Source organism: Pempheris klunzingeri, chromosome 12 (genome assembly GCF_042242105.1).
Source record: "Pempheris klunzingeri isolate RE-2024b chromosome 12, fPemKlu1.hap1, whole genome shotgun sequence".
NCBI classification, from domain to species: Eukaryota; Metazoa; Chordata; class Actinopteri; order Acropomatiformes; family Pempheridae; genus Pempheris; species Pempheris klunzingeri.
Genome location: NC_092023.1, coordinates 6,037,115 through 6,056,209, shown reverse-complemented (window position 1 = coordinate 6,056,209; position 19,095 = coordinate 6,037,115). Strand labels below are relative to the sequence as shown.

At 44.7% G+C, this 19,095-nt stretch overlaps 1 protein-coding gene across 4 annotated transcripts in view; it reads right to left on the bottom strand.

Moving 5' to 3' along the window:
• The window catches only part of zmiz1a (zinc finger, MIZ-type containing 1a), a 72,829-nt gene that overhangs the window by 13,699 nt on the left and 40,035 nt on the right, over nt 1-19,095 (bottom strand). For 2 of the 4 annotated variants that reach the window (XM_070840793.1, XM_070840794.1), the window contains exons 2-4: nt 15,419-15,526; nt 12,619-12,732; nt 9,900-10,005 (exon numbers count right to left, since the gene is read on the bottom strand). In XM_070840793.1, the coding sequence (XP_070696894.1) occupies nt 9,900-10,005; nt 12,619-12,732; nt 15,419-15,487 (289 nt within the window). In that variant the 5' untranslated portion in view covers nt 15,488-15,526. Of the gene's footprint in view, nt 1-4,002; nt 4,041-4,610; nt 4,650-9,899; nt 10,006-12,618; nt 12,733-15,418; nt 15,527-19,095 lie in introns of those variants that run through there. The other 2 variants (XM_070840797.1, XM_070840795.1) reach the window with 2 other exon arrangements.

Sequence of the window (19,095 nt, the reverse complement as noted above, 5' to 3'; positions counted from 1 at the left end):
CATAGGCAGAAGTCTGTAAAACACTAGCAGGTAGGTCTGTGCTGTGTGGGTACAAAATATTATGTAAAAGACAAATATGGAGGGGATATAAAATCCTGCAAAATAAAAAAAAAAGTCATGCTTTTTGCAGAAGTGTAATGGAAGCCATTTAAGCAGTCAATGATATCCCCCATCCTGCCCCCTCTCTGTTCAGCCCACTTCTCCCAAGAGAAGAGCATATCAAATGGGCTTTAGTCTCAACAGCTTGGAGGCAGAACAACTCAAAAATGCCCTGCAGAGAGACAGCTCCGTGTCACAAATCACAATCAACCAAAACCAGGACTTTAACATAACTAACTGTTCGCACATATCAAAAAATTCCAAATCTGAAATGGCCTCTAAGTTAAAATGTGTTTTTTAGTGCCATTTTTTTTTCTCACTTTTAATTTTCCATAAATTTGTGTTCATTTGCATTGGTAAAACAATGCAGTTTGGCTGGTTTGACAGAGTTTCATCCACAACCTCTGGCAGTACACCAGACTTGAGGACAGAGGGGGGAGAAGATGGATGGAAGGATGCTACACAGAGGACAAGTGGAGATGGAGGGAGTGGGCAGATCCCCTCCTCCCTGGGATGTGTGTGGGTCACAAGCCAAAGAGATGCTGCAGCCCAGAAGGGAGGGTAGCTCTACCTGAGTCACTCTGACATCTCCTGCAGGTGCTGGTTTCTGTGGGGTTCAAATTACACATTTTTAAATGGGGCAGAGTTATAAGAATCAGCATGAACACCAAACATAATGTAGCATGACGGCTAGATCTGACTAAGGGTGCAAAATGTCAGAGCTTGGGTGGGAAATGTGGGATGTCCGTGTCGCATGTGGCCACAAAAAACATCCAACACAGTCCATTACATGTTTAATGTATTGTGGGGTGTGACTAGTTAAATTGAGCTAGATTGAGACTCAATGCAAAGATGAACATTTTTTAATATTTATGCCATCTTTAAATGGCCACTCATTAGTCAGATACTAAAGGACAAGCACATATCCCTTTTATATTACTTAAAGTCCATTTCCAAATGTATTTAGGAAATGAATGAGTAGTTGTTAACATTTTCCCTGACATATTTATAATCCCAAAGCACCTTATAATCTAAAAAAGTCCCATAGTCCTATGACTAATTGTTGCAGGTGTGACTGATGTGGTATTTTTTTGGATCCTGTGACGCCAGCGCATGGAGCGACATAACAGACCACATCAGTTCCACAGCACTGCAGGTTTTCCTCTGGTACAGTTGTTATGACAGGGGTTATGGCATCGACCTATGGATTCGACCTACACCCTCGCTGGGATATGAAATTCAGGTGGCCGGTGTATCTGCGTCACACGCTCGGAGACGGCACGTCCCGCTCACAGCTCTAAGCCTGGGGTCACGACCTTCCACATCTGTATCAGAGAACTGTCGCCGCACTCACGATGATCCTACATATGCTCGCACCACCCATTATCCACAGATCTGAGTCACACAGTAAATATGCACTGTTGCACTCAAAGGCATGTAAAGGTAAACAGGGAAATAAACATTGGTATACAGGTATGTGGAGACAAGCATACGTACAAAAACAGAGAACGAGGAAAGTAAATATGGAAACTGAGGTCTGTGCTGGTGAGTAAACAAGCGCAGCCAGCGTCTGGGCTTTGTTAAGATGTGCTTATACAGTGAAGCACCTCACACGGCTAGGAAGAGCATCAAAGAACAGCAAGCTGTGAATGAACTGCTCTTATCAGCCACGCGCAGCTCCCCACCACTGGAGGGGAACTAGTAAATATCACATGCCTAATTATAACACACTCCTTGTCTCAACTTCTACAATGTGTCTTTCATCTCGCACTGTTGTTCCTCCAATGAAATCATTAGGGTGAAAAACACAATCAAGAATTCTGAGATTTCCTGGGGCTGCTGTTTCATAATATAAGACAGTGATTAAAAAGTAATAAAATTCCAGCTGTGGCTCTTTTACAGGTGGATTAGCAGAGGAAGACTTTCTTATCTTGTCAGTTGTCCACAATAAGATGTCAAATCACTTTGACTGAAGCACAGAATAGATAAGAAGGTGATTAACAAGGCTGAAGAATTTCCTGAAACAAGAACGCGGTATTGCCCCGGGGTGCTGAGAGCTCCATTCTCGCAGCTATCAATACTTGACAACAGTTTGTCCAACCTGAAATTCCTCTCTCAATCCTCAGGAAAGGAGATCTAACGCTAATTGACTCGGCCACCAGCTTTCCGTGGCAGGAGGGAGGGAGGGGCGTCGGGCATGGCAATGATTCACAGAAAAAGCAGAAACAAACTGCAAAAACAAACCTAAGATGAACACATACAGTTCAAAGTCAAATGTCATGAATGAGTCACTAAACACACTGATGGGAAGTGCTCAGACTGCAGTCACTGGAGGCCACCGAAGTGTGTAGAGTAAGTGATACAAACAAAGCGTTAAGAGTCAGAGAGAAAGGAGGAAGGTGGGAGGCTGGAGGGGGAGAAGGGCTGCATGTGGCTGCAAAGTTGAGAATGGTTTACATCCTGCTCAGGCTAACAGGAAGTGCTGCAGCCCCGAGACGGCTAGCTGGAAGTCGTGTTGTGTTATACTGCATTCTACATAGGTCAATGGATGGTTGTGTTATTGTTTGCAAGAGCCATTTGCTAATTAAGTTGTCACTTTTAAGGTTAGATTAAACACTGACTGACTAGCCTGCAGCATCGAGTCGCCTTTATTGCCTGGCTGCCCTTTACTCATTCACGTGAAGGAAGTGTTGCGTCCCTCTGTGAGCCATTTGACAATAAGAGGTACGTGGAATGCTTTTAAACATCGCTGAAAGATTGCAACAAAAAAAGCAGCCATTTCTGAGCGCTGATCTAACTGCATTGTCTTTCCATGACTACACCCCCCCCCGTCCCCCGTCCCCGCTCCCCCCCTCCCCTCCTCCCCTCCTAATGAGTGGACAGGCAGACAAGCTCTGGCTCCGAGCACAGGTCAACAACTTAAAAAAAGAACCCACAGTGGAAAAGTGGGTCATCTTCTCCTGACGTAGAAAACACATACACTAACGCACATGCACTCGCACTCTTAACACCAACGTGCATTCGTGCTTCTTTAGCTGCCGTCAACTGGAAGAAGTTAGTGAACGTGTGGACTCATACAATCTTTATTCTCCATATCAACAAAAAGGGAAGTGAGAGTTAACATTATTGCATTTGCATTTGCATTAGTGTGTAACATTAAATAAACTAAATGCAAACTGAAAAAAAGCACACTTGAGTTAGTTTTCTTATCTCTGTGAGAACTAAAGACTTAATGTACAACCAAAACTTATTTCCCTAACCCTAAGCATGGCCAACAATCCCCTTAAAATAACACACATTTAAACCCACTTTAAACCCCAAACTTAACTCCTTTGATATTAAGGCCAAAGCATGACCACAACCTCAACTGTGACCCTGACCCACAGAGCCTGGAAATAAGCCAAAAATGAAGCAATAAGTCGTACTATCCTTGTGCACAGTGCACACAGACAAGAACCCACTCAGAATAACCCCATGACAGAACAGCATGTAGGTCAACCTGTGGTCAGCTGATCTGTCCTGATCCTGTCTTGTGTGAGCAGCCAGTGATTTAAACTGCAGTAACACTAGCACACAAGACAAGATAGAAGCACATATTATTTATGGCCTAAATTGGTCACAACAGACACACGTGAAACCACAGTTGAAATGAACAGGTATGCATTTAGCATATATTAGAGAATTTACTTTAAAGAGAAAAATCTTAACTTATTACACTTAAATACTGTAATTCTAATAGCATTTTAGACCTAAATCAGATGTTTAATTGGCCTCTGTTAACCCCATATCCTGCCTCATGCATGCACACACACTCAAATCATATACCAAATAGTTTTGTGCAGAGATACACACATGGACAGCAGGCACAAACACACACACACACACACACACACACACACTTACCCAGAGCCAAGCAAAGTCCCTGCGCATCTCATCTCATTCCCTTCATAGCGTAGAGAAAAGACTCAAGTGTCACAAATGCTCCTGTTCCCGCAGAGGCCAGTGGCAACTCTCAAAGCTTTTGCTGTTTCCAAGCCTCCTGCCAGTGCCTTATCACTCTCACTCTCTGCACATATCCCTTTCTCTGCTCTCTCTTTCTTTCTCACTTCCTCTCTCTTCTCCTGTCTTCCCCCCTCTCTCTCTCTCTCTCTCTTTTTCTTTTGCTCACTCTCTTTCTCCTCCCTTGCTCTCTGATCTGTCTTTTTCCCTTGTCCAGCGTCTGCACAATGCACATCAATTATTCAGAGGCAGTCTCCCGGTTTCTCCTGCTTATCCAATCAGAGAAGGGCTCTGCACTAATGGGCTCCTGCTGTACCTGCTACCGGCTCCAACACACTCTTGAGACAGCACAGGGTGGGGGTGGGGGGGGGAAGAGAGGGAGAGAAATAGACAGAGGGAGCAGAGGAGACAGCCTAGGAGGAGGGAGGATGAGAGGAAGAGATAAGACAGTGAGCCGACGCAGACAAACAGGAGCAGAGATAGAGAAGACAAGATATTCAAGTGATTCTCACCTCTGTCGTGAGGTGCTGTTATTGATGTGCTCAGCCTAGTTTGTCTGGAGCTCCATTGCCCTGTTTCCCTAAGCTGCAATCACACACTTAGACAGTGCACACAGAAAAACACATGCACCCGTGCATAATCCAGCAATGGGACTGCCATTTGTCACGAGGGAAAAAGAAAAAACAGAAGACATCAACGGAAAAAAAAACCCAGCAAGCTCAGATTGCAAACTTGCATAAATGGGTGGAGCTTAATATGCTAGGCTGGCAAGAAGCCAATGCATGAGAGAGGAAGTGAGAGGAGAAGAAAGTATGTGATGTAAAGATCAATCCATTCAAAGGCAGACAAATAGTAAGTTATCAGCCTTATCAGAGAGGGGATTTTTGCCTGCAGGACAATCTAACCTGACAAAGTCCCCTTGTCTCAATTAGAGGCCACTTTGTAAAACCAACTAACATCAGAGGCTAGCAGAATATCAACTGAGTGCAACTGAATAAGGAAGAGAGGCTTGTTGAGGGTGAATCTGAGTTCATCTTCTCTTCGCCTGCCCCCTAACATAACCCGACATGGCAAAACAAACAATCTGGATGAATGAACAGGAAAGACATTAGCTGTCATTGTTCTCTCTCTCCTTACCAAAATGTCGAGATGTGCTGTGCAGCCGAACAGCGGGTAAGCCCACTGGCCTTGTGACAGCAGAGGGAAGTTGTCTTTGGTGTGGCTTTTGTGTGACAGACACAGTCAGTCATCAACACTTTCACAAATATCCCATGCAGAATTGAAACATACACAACAGAGGCATTCATGGGCAGATATATAACTTTAAAAGGGTGTGTCAAAAGGCCCTGGGGGATGATGGGTGGGTGGGGTGGGGGGGGTTCAGTCCTGAGGTGTGGGTGCCAAATCAGTCAACCCTGAACAAAAGGAGGATTTAAATCATTTGCTCATCCGGTTTTGTCAAGAACAAAGTCTTCTGTGTATTGTGTACGACTGCACTGCTGGCTCAGCTGGGATTTTACCAAAATGAATTTACTTGCAACTGTGTAAACCAAACCAATTAAGTAGCAAGTGATAGAAGACCCAATCAGCCAGAGGCAGCAAATGCAGCTGCCATAATAAGTATTTCCCCATGAGCTTTATTTCTATAAACTTAATAGTGAAGTTCTGAAGGTAGTTTTGGGTTGCAAAGGGGTTTCATCATCTAAGGCGAACCACTGGAGAGTGTCAGATGAGAGGCCCGTCTGCTAAAAATAAACCCTGTTTCCTGTTAATAATTCAGCGCGCTGCTCTTACTCAGCAGTAATTAAATATAAAAGTCTGTAAGGTTGATTGGGTCAGTAACAAAGGATGCCTACACCTTCCTCTAGTTCTACACACACAGCTCAAAGATGGAGAGAAAGAAGGAGTGAGAAAATCAATCAAGTGAAAGTAAACTGAGACAGATAAGTGGAAGACATGTCGGGTTGTACGTACGCTCAGGCACCCACACAAAGTGGAGGGGGTCTACACAAAGTCTAACAGGAGCACTTATTTTTCATTCATTCTCTTGCATTGCTTGCGGAATTATGGGAGATATGACTTGGTGAAATGTTGTTTTGTGATCTATGTGTGTGTGTGTGTGTGTGTGTGTGTGTGTGTGTGTTTCACAGGCCATGGGGTGACTTACAGCCACACCCTGGGAGTTTTCTGTCACTGTTGACAGTCTAGCTGTATTCCTGAAGTCATACACCAGATCGCTCCGTTAACTGACCGACGATTCTGCAGCTCTGCTGGGACAATTTCTTTTTAATGTCAGATGTGAGTGGGCGGGGGAATTTACCAACCATGCAGAACAAAGCTGAACTCTTTTCATCATATTTCCACAGTCTTTTTTGTAACCCTTGTTCTAAATCAGCAGAAGAGGAAATAACACACGAAAACATCAAAGACAACTGCCACTTGTGTGGATAAAAGGTATCTTTAAAATCACCTAATATTTTACCACAATAGCAAGCGTTGAGTTCTGCAGCTCATCTGTGTGACTCCTGATGCCCACATAAATTATTGAATCATTATTTCTTTGAGCAAGACAGAAGACAACAAGCGGCAACCTGCATCTGACTTAAACATTAAAGTAGGTTTCTGAGAACATAGCGATCATTCCATACCTTTAATCTGCAGCGTGTTAAGTCACGTTGAAAAGATAATACACAAACGCTTAAGTCACGCTTTAGATTCACTTTCCTCTAATTAAACCTTAACAGGACGCGGCAATGCCAGGCAGCAGAGGCAGGAAAGTTGACATCGACTAACTGCTTGGTGACAAGAGAGGCAGATTCACCGAGGAAGGAAACTGTAAAACCCTTGATAGATTATGTGGCTAATCTGATTTGTTGTCTGCTGTATTTCACAGTAGCCCAACAGCTCAGAGTCTATTAGGGTTGTGTGTGTTTGTAGGACAGCAGCACACCTATTATCTAATGAACCTCTCAGTTGGAAGTCTCTGGTTGGCAGACCACAGATTATGATGAAGGAAACATCTCTAAGAAGATTTAAAAACCGACTACGGCTTTGTAAAACACAGCATTTGAAAAAGAAACGGCGCGCATCAAGTGCGACGACACAAAAAAAAAAAAAAATCCCAACCTGGAAGTCAGTAAAAGAGAGTAAACTATGTAAAGATGCTAACTGCTAGTAATGCTAACAGCATAAAAGCTGTGCATCCTCGCTGGCTCTGAGAGTTAACAGTGCTAATGCTAGCTCGCCTTACAGCAGATAAGTCTCTTCACTGGCTGATTCCAGATTAGAGCAACGCGGTAATCCCTTAGGCCTCGCTGCAAGGGTCGCAATCTCCAGACAGCTCATCAGCAGCAGTCTGCTGTTGCTGAAAATCTCTCCACTTCACTCAACAGGTCTCACAGGGCGGCAGTTCACACTTTTCTAACAAGAGGACTCTTGCATGGAGGGAAGACACTGACAGACGGACAAACAAATAGAAAATTAGAAATGCAAGACTTGGTGCAAAATGTTCTTTTTTACTTATGGAGGTCATATAATTCCTTGTTCGGCAAAACATTTCTAGTAAACTATTTGTCTAATCACCCACATCACCTAGTATCTGCATGCGCTCCGCAGAACAGAGGGTGTTTTGTAGCTGCAGTGAGAAATACGCACGTCAACTTAATTTTGCAACAACCCAAGTTGTCAATCTGCTAAAAAAAAAAAAAAGCAGGATAACCATAATTGCTTTATCAATTTCCACTTTAACTGATGCTCTGAAAGAAAGCATCAGAGCAATTGATCTGCAGTCTTAGGACTCTGCCTCTTCCCCCTGAGGAGCCCACAGAGAGCATCCCAGACTCCTTGGCCCTTGTCTGGGCTCTCAGGTGTCACATTTGTGGCCCTCTGTCGCCATGCAGACTGTCAGGAGATTTTGCTGGGGCTGCACAATTAGACACACATTCATGCATGCACACACACACACACAGACAATAAAAATACACAAATGTGACCATACAGACGGAGCTGACAGAGCAGCAAATGCTTCTCTGCATCTTTTTTGATGCATTTGTATGAGCGGAAGGACGTATCTCTGAGTTTAAGTGTGCATCACGTCTCCTCTGTCGCCCTCCCGTCTGCTTTCTCAGACAGACGTCCTTGTAACGGAGGTAAGACGGATGCTCACGGAGTAAGATCTGCCCTGAGTCACATCTAACTCCCACCCCAACAGCCGGCGTGCCTGCCTGTCTCGTTTGATGACTGGCCGCATCATATCTCCCATCCCCTCCACCCCTCCCTTCCCACCCCGCATAATTACACTACAGTTCCCATTTGTCCGCTGTGCATAAACAGCTCTTCCTGAAACCCAGTGCTGTCTTCTATTAGATCCCAGAACCATCAGCAGGCCTGAGGATGATTCTGACTGTCAGTTGGGCCCAGACAGCCAGTCAGTCCGAGCCATGCCTGAACAACAATCACATTATCCCAACACAGGAACACAGACAGAGAGAGAAATACAGCAATCAATATTGTACACTGACGTCTGTCTGACCACTTAAGTTCCTCCCAACAAGAAGCTTCCCACCACAACTGAAAGGGGATATTCAGCTTGTGCAAATGTTCATATGATAGGACCATGTGAGAGCAGAAAAACAGCAGAAACAGATACGTTTCTGCTACCTGCATATTCAGTTGCAACACATTGCAGCTCGCATGAGGAATTATGGGATAAGATTTCAGAGCGTTACTGTCAGTACCGCTGCTGCAGTTCCTGTTTTGAAATACTGACATACTGTATTCGTCCTGTCAGAAAAACTAAGAAATCAGACAGTTTTATCAAAATATTTGACTCTCACTACTACTCCTACTTATGTAACTGCAGCACAAAGGTTTATCTGTGTTCTGACTGGCTGGCTACAGCTCTGTCAGGTCTCTGTCAAGCAGAGTGACTGGTCCAGCACACATCAGCGACACCTCCCCGGCCATCCATCTCTTTCTCTCTCTCTCTCTCTCTCTCTCTCTCTCTCTCTCTCTCTCTCCTCTCTCCCGCCTCTACACATTTCACTTTGACAAATATACATGAACAGGCCGCTCCTGCAGGACTGTAGGAGGCAGAGAGGGGAGGTATGGATCGGGGGGAAATTGGATTTGATAGATCAATGTCTGAGGACAGCGTTAGTGCTCCCTCTTTCTCTCCCTCGCTTCACATGCGAGTGCATGCAGTCTGCACACATGCGAGCGTGGGTTTGTGCAGAGAGACAGTTGAGTAGACTGTTTTTGTGAGGCTACCACCCGGGCAGCTCATCTCAATAGCATATTAATGTTTAATGGGGGCTAAAAATATCTGACATTATAATGCTCTATGGGCTTTTTGTGTGATGTCTGTGGTCGCAGTCGTTTGTAGGAATCAAACATTTCTAAACCACAGACTCATGGTGACTCCAACAAACATTTTTATTTGTACTTATGTAATGAAAATATAATATTTGGCTATTTTAACTGCCTGTTAGGATAATTATGAGATTCTCCCTGTGTTGCTAACAAAGCGTTGTAATGACCTTTATATAGTGCTCAAAACACCATTCACAGCTACGTCGTGCGCTCACGGCCTGAGCAGAATAATTAAATGTGTCTGACTGGATAATGGTTTTAAGCCATACAGCTATCTGTTGTATTGTTTTATTTCATGAAAAGGTGAGTAAGCGCAGCATTAAGAACAATGAGCACTGTATGGTTCCACGGTCTTGCAAGTCAACAGAGAGTAAATGGGATGATGTATGAGCATGCATCTGATGGCATTTTAGTAAAGCGGTGTGTCTTACCTGCAGACTTGGGAGTGAATTTGTCTCTGTTGGCAGCGCAGACAGCCAGCAACCTGTAGCCCAGGTCCAAGTCAAACCCCTGCTGAGCAGCGACACGACTCACCACCTGGGGAGAGAGCGATGGTTCATGAGCGTAGCTGCTATCTCTGTCTATCGAAAAATTAGTAAATTAAGCACTTTTTTATGCAGTACCATAAAATATTGATCTCTTTCATGAATAATGAACGCTAAATAAACAGTGAGCCGCAGTAATGGCATCTTATCCTTTCACTTTCCTAATTGTGTTAATATTTTGAGCCACTGCTATCGTTTCTTTTGCTTTCACACTCAGATTCAGGACACACAGTGAGATGTGGACTCTGCTGTCTGGGTTGCTCCAGTGATCCACAGTCAGGATGAGTCTGATGACTTTATCAACCTCCAGGAGAGGTGAGAGCCGCTCTGCAGAACGAGAGTGTCTGTCTGAAAGGTTATCCTCAAACAAGCCCGCTCTGGCCCTAAAGTGAACAGTTTGTCTCCAAACTAAAGGTTGGTTCAGTTACAGAGCAGGAAAATGTGGAAATGATAAGTATCGGGGGGGCCTGTCACTGTTGGTGTGCATTGGAAGCCAGTGTAGAAAAAGAGTAAGTAAAGTGTGTTTCAGAAGAATTCCCTGGGTGAACAAAGGTTAAACAATCCTCCTTTGCCCTCTAGTTTTGAGAGGAACCAGTCCCCAGCTGTAAGATTTCAATAATCTGTTTTTGTTAATGACTTCAAAACGAGGTTGAACATTTATGGGGTCTCCCTGCTCCCTGACTCTGATATAACGCTAAAGGGGATGCTGAGTGAGGTTAAACAGGACTCCGGAGACAGGGGTAAATCATTATTAAAAGGGAAACCCCTTTGCTTTTATCTGCTAACAGATGACAACTCCTCTGCTCCCTCTGACCTCAAAACACACATTACCATTAACAAGGTCTGCTGGGGTGCCTTTTAGAGAGCCAACATAACAGCTAGCAGAGATCATAAAGTGCCTTTGTCACAGGTAATATAGCCGCTTGAGCACTGAATGAAAAACTGTGGAAATTAAGTCAATAAATAAGGCTCGTTTGATTGTTTTAAATACTTCACAACAGGATCTATTCAACCCAACTGAATTTTGCAAACGACGATGATTCTGACAAGCGGTCGAATCATGTTGCTGTCAGTCGTTTCATTTCCTGCGTGTGTGAGTCTGCCCTACAGTTTGTGCAGGGCAGGCAGCCAGCTACAGAGGCTAGCATAGATTCAACACGGATTTAACTGTGTTTCACCTCATAAGCCTTTTTCAGCTTAATCTCCCTCTGAGAATGTACATCCAGGCCCATATTCCTGTCAATATGAAAACAGCGCTGTAAGAGGTGCTGGAAGGTTACTGGGCCGTTCATGTTCCTGTTTATCTTTTTGCTGGAGGAAAAAAAAAATGTTTTGTAGTTTATTTTTGCTTGTCGTTGAAACAGTTGTATGTGAAAACAGCTCCTAGTGAACAAAACTGGCTATTTTCTAGAAGCAGAAATAACACAGACGTCTGCGTGCAAACTCTTGATACAATATGCATAAAGAAAGGCGACATAGTTTGTATATACTGTGACTTTGTTGGTCTGTTCTGTGCACACAGCATCAATTGTATGTCTGCAATCCTGAGAGAGGGATCTCTCCTCTGTTGTTCTTCCCGAGGTTTCTTCCATTTTTCTTTGCTAAAAGGGCTTTTTAGGGAGTTTTTCTTTATTCAAACCAAAGGTCTTAGGATAGAGGGCGGTGCAAGCTGCACAGACTGTGAAGCCCCCTAAGTCAAATCGTGATTTGTGATTTTGGGCTATATTAATAAAATCTCACATGACCTGACATGAAGACAAAATCCCTGAAAGAATGCGCGGACTTGTTGCGAGCTGTAATTCTCCAGATAAGAAGCCATTTGCTCTGTGAGTCTGATGAAACAATTTAGCTGATGGAAACAGCCCCATGCTGAGAGGGATCTCAGTGGTGGGCTCCATTGTATAGCTCTTTATCAGCCTTTAAGAGGCTTTTATTGTGATTTACACATTAATGAGCATTTATCTGTTTGCTCACGCTACCACTTCAGCTGGGGACAATGTTCCCTCTCAGTGTTTCAAAGACTGATCTCAGCGATAAAAGCGTGAAACTTTCAATTCTCTGCTCTGCAGCCTCATTCAGACATGTGATAGTGTGCGAGAGTTTTTTCACACACCTGGCACAGGCCACTTCTTCGGTCCTGCACCCAGTTTGAAGAATGGTAGCTGTTGAACTGAAAGGTGATAGCCAGAGGTGACTGGCTACCCACAATCCTGTTCAAGCCTCTTTTTTTGTGTGTGTGTGTGTGTGTGTGTGTGTGTGTGTGCGTATGTGTGTATAAAGCGCAAAGTGGAGACCAGCAGTGGGTGACAAGGACTTTAACCTGTGTCACTGGCCCCTGATGGCCTGAGCAGCTGCCTTGGATAACTGCTGCATCCAAACCTGGTGCGATTAAAACCTGCTACTAACTGCTTTTACATAACTTTGCAGGGAGGAAAAGGTATAACCCAAATATGATATGAATATGAGGCTAACAGACTCAGAAGTGGACACATAAGGCTGTCTTTTTTTCCCCCCCGAAGTATCCAAAATCTAATTATTGTTTTGCTCCCGTCTCCTAAAAAGTACCTGAAAAACCAAAAGAAAACCATAATTAGTGTTTGCGTACCGTCAGACATCCCATGAGGCTTTGCTCGAAAGGTCGCTGGAACGCCCGGGGATCTCCACACCAGTCGAGCAGCTCTGTAGCCGCTGAGTGGAAGTTGGCTGGGTTCTGTAAGTGCTGTGCAAACACAGAGAAAGGACATTGCCATTAGAAACAATGGGAAATAATCAGCGTTATTTTTTTCAGATTAAGTACAAATTAGAAAAACACTGAAACCAAATAGTTTCGCAGCCTTGCGCTCTCCCTCCAAACTGCCTTGATTTAATGTCTTGTGTTTCTGCACAACCCTGTGAGGACCTTGACTCCTTCCAATGTACGCCCACTCGGGGCTCTGCTGCATTGTGGGAAGAAGATCACACCCATATCAACAATGATGCCAGTGTTTCCTGTTAATCTCTCTTGGCAACACCCAGGCCTCACCCCCATGACCCACACAGCAACCAAATCTTTCCCTCCAATCCTCCGTCTCTCTCTTCCCCTCATTCATTGCCTGTTTTCAGACTGTAACAGAGCCTCTGCACCAGAAGTCCACTGGCTGGCTTGGCTGTTCACAAAGAAAACAACCTTGGTTCTGGCAGCTATGTGTGCAGACTCAATACGCGCCTTTGGTGTGTTGTCTAATCTCTTTCAGTCTCTGTCTGTCTCTCTCGCTTGTTCACTGAGGCCTGAAACAGTTGAGTCTTTTCTTCCCAGTGTCTGAAGGCTACTCAGGCTGGCAGGACACAATAAGCGGTTTTAAAATTGGGCTCCCTTTCTTCATGGCTCAGGAGGTTAATAGCTCTGAAATGGCGCAGAGCTGCAGCTTGTTCAGTCGGCGAGATTGAGCCCACTTGAAAGCATTTATTATTCTCATCTGGAGCTGAAGTATTTTGTTTTGTGTGTTCTTGCAGAGAAGGTAGAACTATTGTCTTTAGGGGGCAGCAGAGGTGAACATTTTTGAAAGGGCAGCTTTGCGGCGGCGTGTGACAAAAGGGCTCTTCGGTGCGAGCGAGGCCTAACATGTCAGGCCTGGTACCCGCCCGCAGGGAAAATCTCTAAGAGTTTCCAATGATACCATAAGCTTCAAGAGAGGCCTTGAGTGACTCATCTTTTTTGATGTGAAGATTAGCCATTATAGGGTTAGCCATGGACTCTCGTGGGTTTGACTGACGATGGAGAGAACCACGGAGAGTGAGAGAAAGTGAGAGATGCTCTTGTTGGGTGAGAGGGAGGAGAAGAGCCTGTTCTAGATGAGTGATATAATCTGGCATTATTGCTGCTTGATGGGAGGCGTATCAGCCTCCAGCGCGAGGGGAATCAGAACTAGCACAGCAGGGGCTGTCTGTCTAGATCTGAACTCACAGCTCCTCCTGCTGCACCGCTCGCCACCGACTCTGCCTGACAACCTCGACTCTGGTGTGAGGGGGAGGACAGCAGAGTGAAACAGCTCTGCTGAATTTTGGGAGGAGGATGGGGTCTGAGCTTTTCTTGTTGTTGTCGCTCTTCAGGGTTGGATGAGGACAAGAATGGGGAGGTGGGGGGGGAGACGGCTGAGCAGCAGCAGCAGCAGCAGCAGTGAGTTTCACCAGACAAGCAGCCAGACGTTTGACAGACTGTTCTCTGTTAGATAATGGACTGACTTACCCTTTTCCAGGCCAGCCAAGGATCAGGCTGTTCAGTGCCTACCTGGCTGCATGAAAAACAATAAGACCTGGCTTCCTGCCAGCGGCTTTCCCCAAACCAAAACAACACCCTGCTAGCAGAGCCGCCACAAGCTCAGAGCTCGCTGACTAACTCGCTGCCTTTGAAGTCAGGTTTTACTACCAGTTCTATTACAGCCAGTGCTGAGGAATATACAAACCAAACTACAATTAGTGCATTTATTAAGCTAGAAGTGTTAACTCAGGCTATTTAGGGCTTATCAGTGACGCTTGAGAAAATAACTGAGGAGGCTTTGTGGAGCAAGGAGTGTCAATTCCACCAAATTTTACTTGTATGAGAAAAGCTGACATTTAGAAATAAAGCTCTCGTGACGTCGAGCACATCGCTACGAGCAAAGCAGCAAAGGACTGAGGGCAATAGCCTGTTTAGATAAAGGTTATAATAGTGGGTGCCCAGGAATTTAGGTGAGGTGGGATGGGGAGATTTAACAGCAGGCACAGAGAAAAGGGATGTGTCACCTCATAATCGCGAGCTCAAAGCCCCATCATTCACTGATTCACTGTAAGGCATGGTGTCATATGGATGTTGGGAGATCTAAAGGATCACACCCACATAGCATAAACAAATAAGCCCACAGCCTGACAGCCAGCCAGCCAGCCAGCGAGCTCTTGTAGACTATTAATCACAGGCAGAGGCGGTAGCCCTGGGTTATGTCTGTCTGTCTGACTGTGTCTTTCTATCTATATCTGTCTGCAAGGAGTCTCCTGAACGCTCGCAGTCAAGGAAGCATTTAAGCAAAACCACAACAAGGGCCAGCATACGTCAAGAGTCAGCAACGTGATGTAAGGGAGCACAGGAGCAGGAAAACAGAGAAACAGAGTCGGTTATGTTTCTAGTCTCTTTGAAGTCTCTTCTTGTGGTCCCTGCCAGATTTGCCTCCCTCTCTCTCTCTCCCTCTATGACCCTGCGCAACATGATCTGTGTGACTGGAGCTAATGGCCAGCAAAACTGATGCCCATATAAGGTGCTGAAAGGAGAAAGGAGCGTAGGAAAGGAGAGGAAATGTAGAGAAAATGCAGATTCTTGTGTCTCTGCCTCTGGAATCCATGTCTGCGGAGCACTGAAGTTAAATGGGCTGCTACACACGGGTCGTAATACACACCTGTTTGATGCACTGCAGCCTGTCATTGGTCTGCTGGATGTGCCGGTCCATTGATGGTAACGTGTTCATCTTGATGTCTCTACCGGGACGCCATTAAAGTTCTTTACTCTGTAAAAGAGGAGGAGGAGGGGTACATTTGTTAGAACAAGGTTATTTTGTCAGGTCATCCGTGTGAAGAGTTTGTAGCCTGTGAAGTTCAAACAGCATTTTAGCAGTTTGACAAATTCTCAAACAGGGAAGCCAGCTTGTTTACGCACTGACTCATCACAGGGCTCGATCCGCCTCGAGCGAGTTTTTTTGGCAAGTGCATGAAACTGAGATGTTCCACAGCAGCACCGTTAACGACAAATAGAAACGAGACGAAGTAGAAGGGAAACTTTTTTTTTTTTGTTTGTTTTATGTTACCTATAGGAGGAAAATCTTACACTCGCTGCAACTGAGAAAGGACATCAACCGTTATCTCTGTTTAAAAGAAGCACACCTTACAGTCAAGGTTATCGGTGTGACACATAATTTATGCCCAACGTCTACGAGCAGATAACGCTCAGCTGTTCAGCATCTCTTTCTTTGTGTGTGTGTCTTCTTCTGATCCAACAGTGAGCAGCAACAACAAGACAATTTCAGCCCCACGCTCACTACTCTGACCATCTCTGAGAAATGGGTTGAGGCTGGATTAATAGGTATCATGCTGGTTTGCCAGCGAGGCCTCCGTCCCTCACCATCCCTCTGTGTTTATCTCCATCAGTGTTGGTCCGCCTCACATTCCTCCACACAAAAGCCGAACTGAGAAACCATAGGTGGGGGGGAGGGGGGGGGGGAGCCAGGCTCTAGAAAGCTGCTCAGTACTGATAAAGGGTCCCCCAAGATCCCCCGCTGTGACAAACGGAGCGAGAGAACGAATACGATGGAAGCATAGTGCTCAGCCAGGGAGTTTGTCTGGTGGGCTTATCTAAGAAAGAGTATTACAAGTATACGCACTCTTTTTCTTGCTGTTACACACACACACACACACACACACACACAGACACACACACACACTTAAGAGCATGTAAACACAAAAGCTCAAATTCTTCACTTTGATTAAGCGTAAAGGTAAAACTTCAAAAGAACACCTTGAGAATAAGAGTGTATTACTAATCCTCTGAGCTTAAGCATTACCAGAGTAGAATTACCTGGAGTGCACTTGCATAAAGTCTCACATTGCTTGAATGAGTAAGGGGGAATTCTGGAGCAAATGTGGTCAAACGGTGGGCAGCCAAATGTCTCTCGTTAGGTTAAATGGACATGACGCCGCATTGGTTTTTCACTGCTTGTGAGAAGTCCCTACAAAACAGTTAAGTTTACATTCTGCAGGGCACAAAGCCACCCTGACCACACATAAAATGACCATAACTTTGGGTGGCCTAATTCTGCCGCGCTGTGGTGTCTCCCAGACTCCAGCAGATGTCTCCCTCTCCTGCTGCTAACCACCGTGTCTCTTTCACACACTACACCCAGAGCAAGTGGTCCAGAGAGGGCTCCTTTAAGCCCTGACAAGTGCTACAAATCCCCTTCAGCGGCCAGGCAGCTCCCCGGACCGCTAACAGGGCACGCTCCAGCCCTGTGTTAGCCGTCTGACCTTGTGGCTATTGATTAACTGTTTCTCCTCCAGATCCCCTTCCTGCTGTCCCAACACACCCACAGCCAAGACTGTGGAGGAAGAGGGTTGGAGGCAGTTGAGAAATCTGCCTCTTTTACCCAATAAGCTCTTCTTTTCTTCCTCCTTCCCTCTGTTGTGCATTCACAAGGTCCAGCACACACACACACACACACACACACACAGAGACACACACACAGAGACACACCTCCTCCTACAAACGGGCAATGCTTTTGTTAGTCGATGAAAAGATGGGCCCTCAGGTTCTGAAAGCAAAATGAGTGAGGTGAAAATGTGACTAGCCAGCCAGGCTGTGTTCAGTCAGCGGTGTTGTAACTGAGATAAGAAGTCAATCCAAATATGTGTTGCATAACAGACAATGCTTCAGTGGAAACATGGCAGAAGCCCTCCTCCTGCCCCACATCCTCGCCCCTCCCAGTTTACGATCAAAATAAAGCACTAATCTGTCATATCATCATAGGAAGGGGAACAAGTTGAATGTTTTCACAGCAAAATGTTAACATCTCAACCTCTACTTATTCCTCCGTGGGATGACTAATTACCTTTGGACTGAAAAAGCTTGGGATAGCAGCAGTATGCGATTTTTCTCTCCTTTTCTGGATTATTCTGTTTCAGACTTTTCGGGCTACTGCTTGTTTGAGCGTGCACACGCTGCAGACACACGCTTAATCTTTATTGTCTTCCAAATGTCTTAATCAGCTCCACTCAGCACTGCTTACCAGAGGTGCAAAGAAACGGATTACACATCCAATTAAGCTGTGCACATTACAACCTCCCTTTAAGCAGTGGGAGGATGCTGTTATGAATCAGAGCAAAGTAGCAAATCACAAATAATACTAACATCCGAGGAGGCTTCTGTTTCGTTCTCTTGCCGTCTTAAAAAAATAATAATACACATACACACTTTTTTGTTTCAGTCCTTCTCTCTATCCTGAGCACACACAAAAAAAAAAGCTGGAGGAAGTGGGGCAAGAAATAAGTGCTCAGAAACAAAAGCAGAGTAATATGAAAGGCACTGGAGTATGGCAGGAAGGGGGCAAAAAGGGACAGGCTCAGTGGGGAAAAGAGACAGAGCGAAAGGGAAAGAGAGTGTGTTGGAATTATCTCTTCATTATCAGCAGCAGCACACACACACACACCCACTTATTCATGCACACACACACACACAGCATATGATCACTCATAGCATGAGTGATTTCTCATTTCAGACAAATGACTACCACCTTTGTCAAGTGCGGCTTGCTTTGTGAATGTGTTCAGTCAGTGGGGGTTGCATGGAAGCTGTTACACAAGCGTTCATGATACACTCCAATACTGTGTATTGTACAGAAGCACATTAGGAGCGGGGCAGAATCAGAGTCAAGATATCAATATTGGTTATTTCCAACAACTATATATATATTTTTGGACGATACAAGTGTGTACAAAAGCACCTTTAAAATCATCAAACATTCACTTTAATCTAATTCAGTTCAGTTTGTCCTGAGTCTGCCAACACAAGCACACATCTAGAAATAAAGATATGATAGTGTAAAAAAGGACACGGCTAAGGTCAGTAGCCAATCCACATCTGGTCAACAATATCCAACACCACCACAGCACACTATGTTAAAAAGTGTTACCAAACAAAGCAAACTAAACAACAGCTTAAAGTAGTCACAGAGGACATGTTAGGAATCATATACATCTTTTTACTCTGCGTTTTTATCAATAATTATAGAGGCGAGGTTAACAACCCCCCCGAAATTGATTCATGTCCTTCTGATAAAGGGATGTAAACCAGTATATCAATGAAAAGGTTGCGTAATACATAAGAACTCTTCATATGTGTAAAGCAAAAATAAATTATCTAGACAACAGAAATTTGCTGATAAAAATACATGACTTGTGTTATAGGAATATGATCCCACTGAAAGGCAATTATATCAAATTATAAGCCCTGTTATGGAGCACAAGTCCAGTAGCCACATGAAAACTTACCATGGTGTTTTCTTAAAGCTGTCTACTACATTTCTGAAGT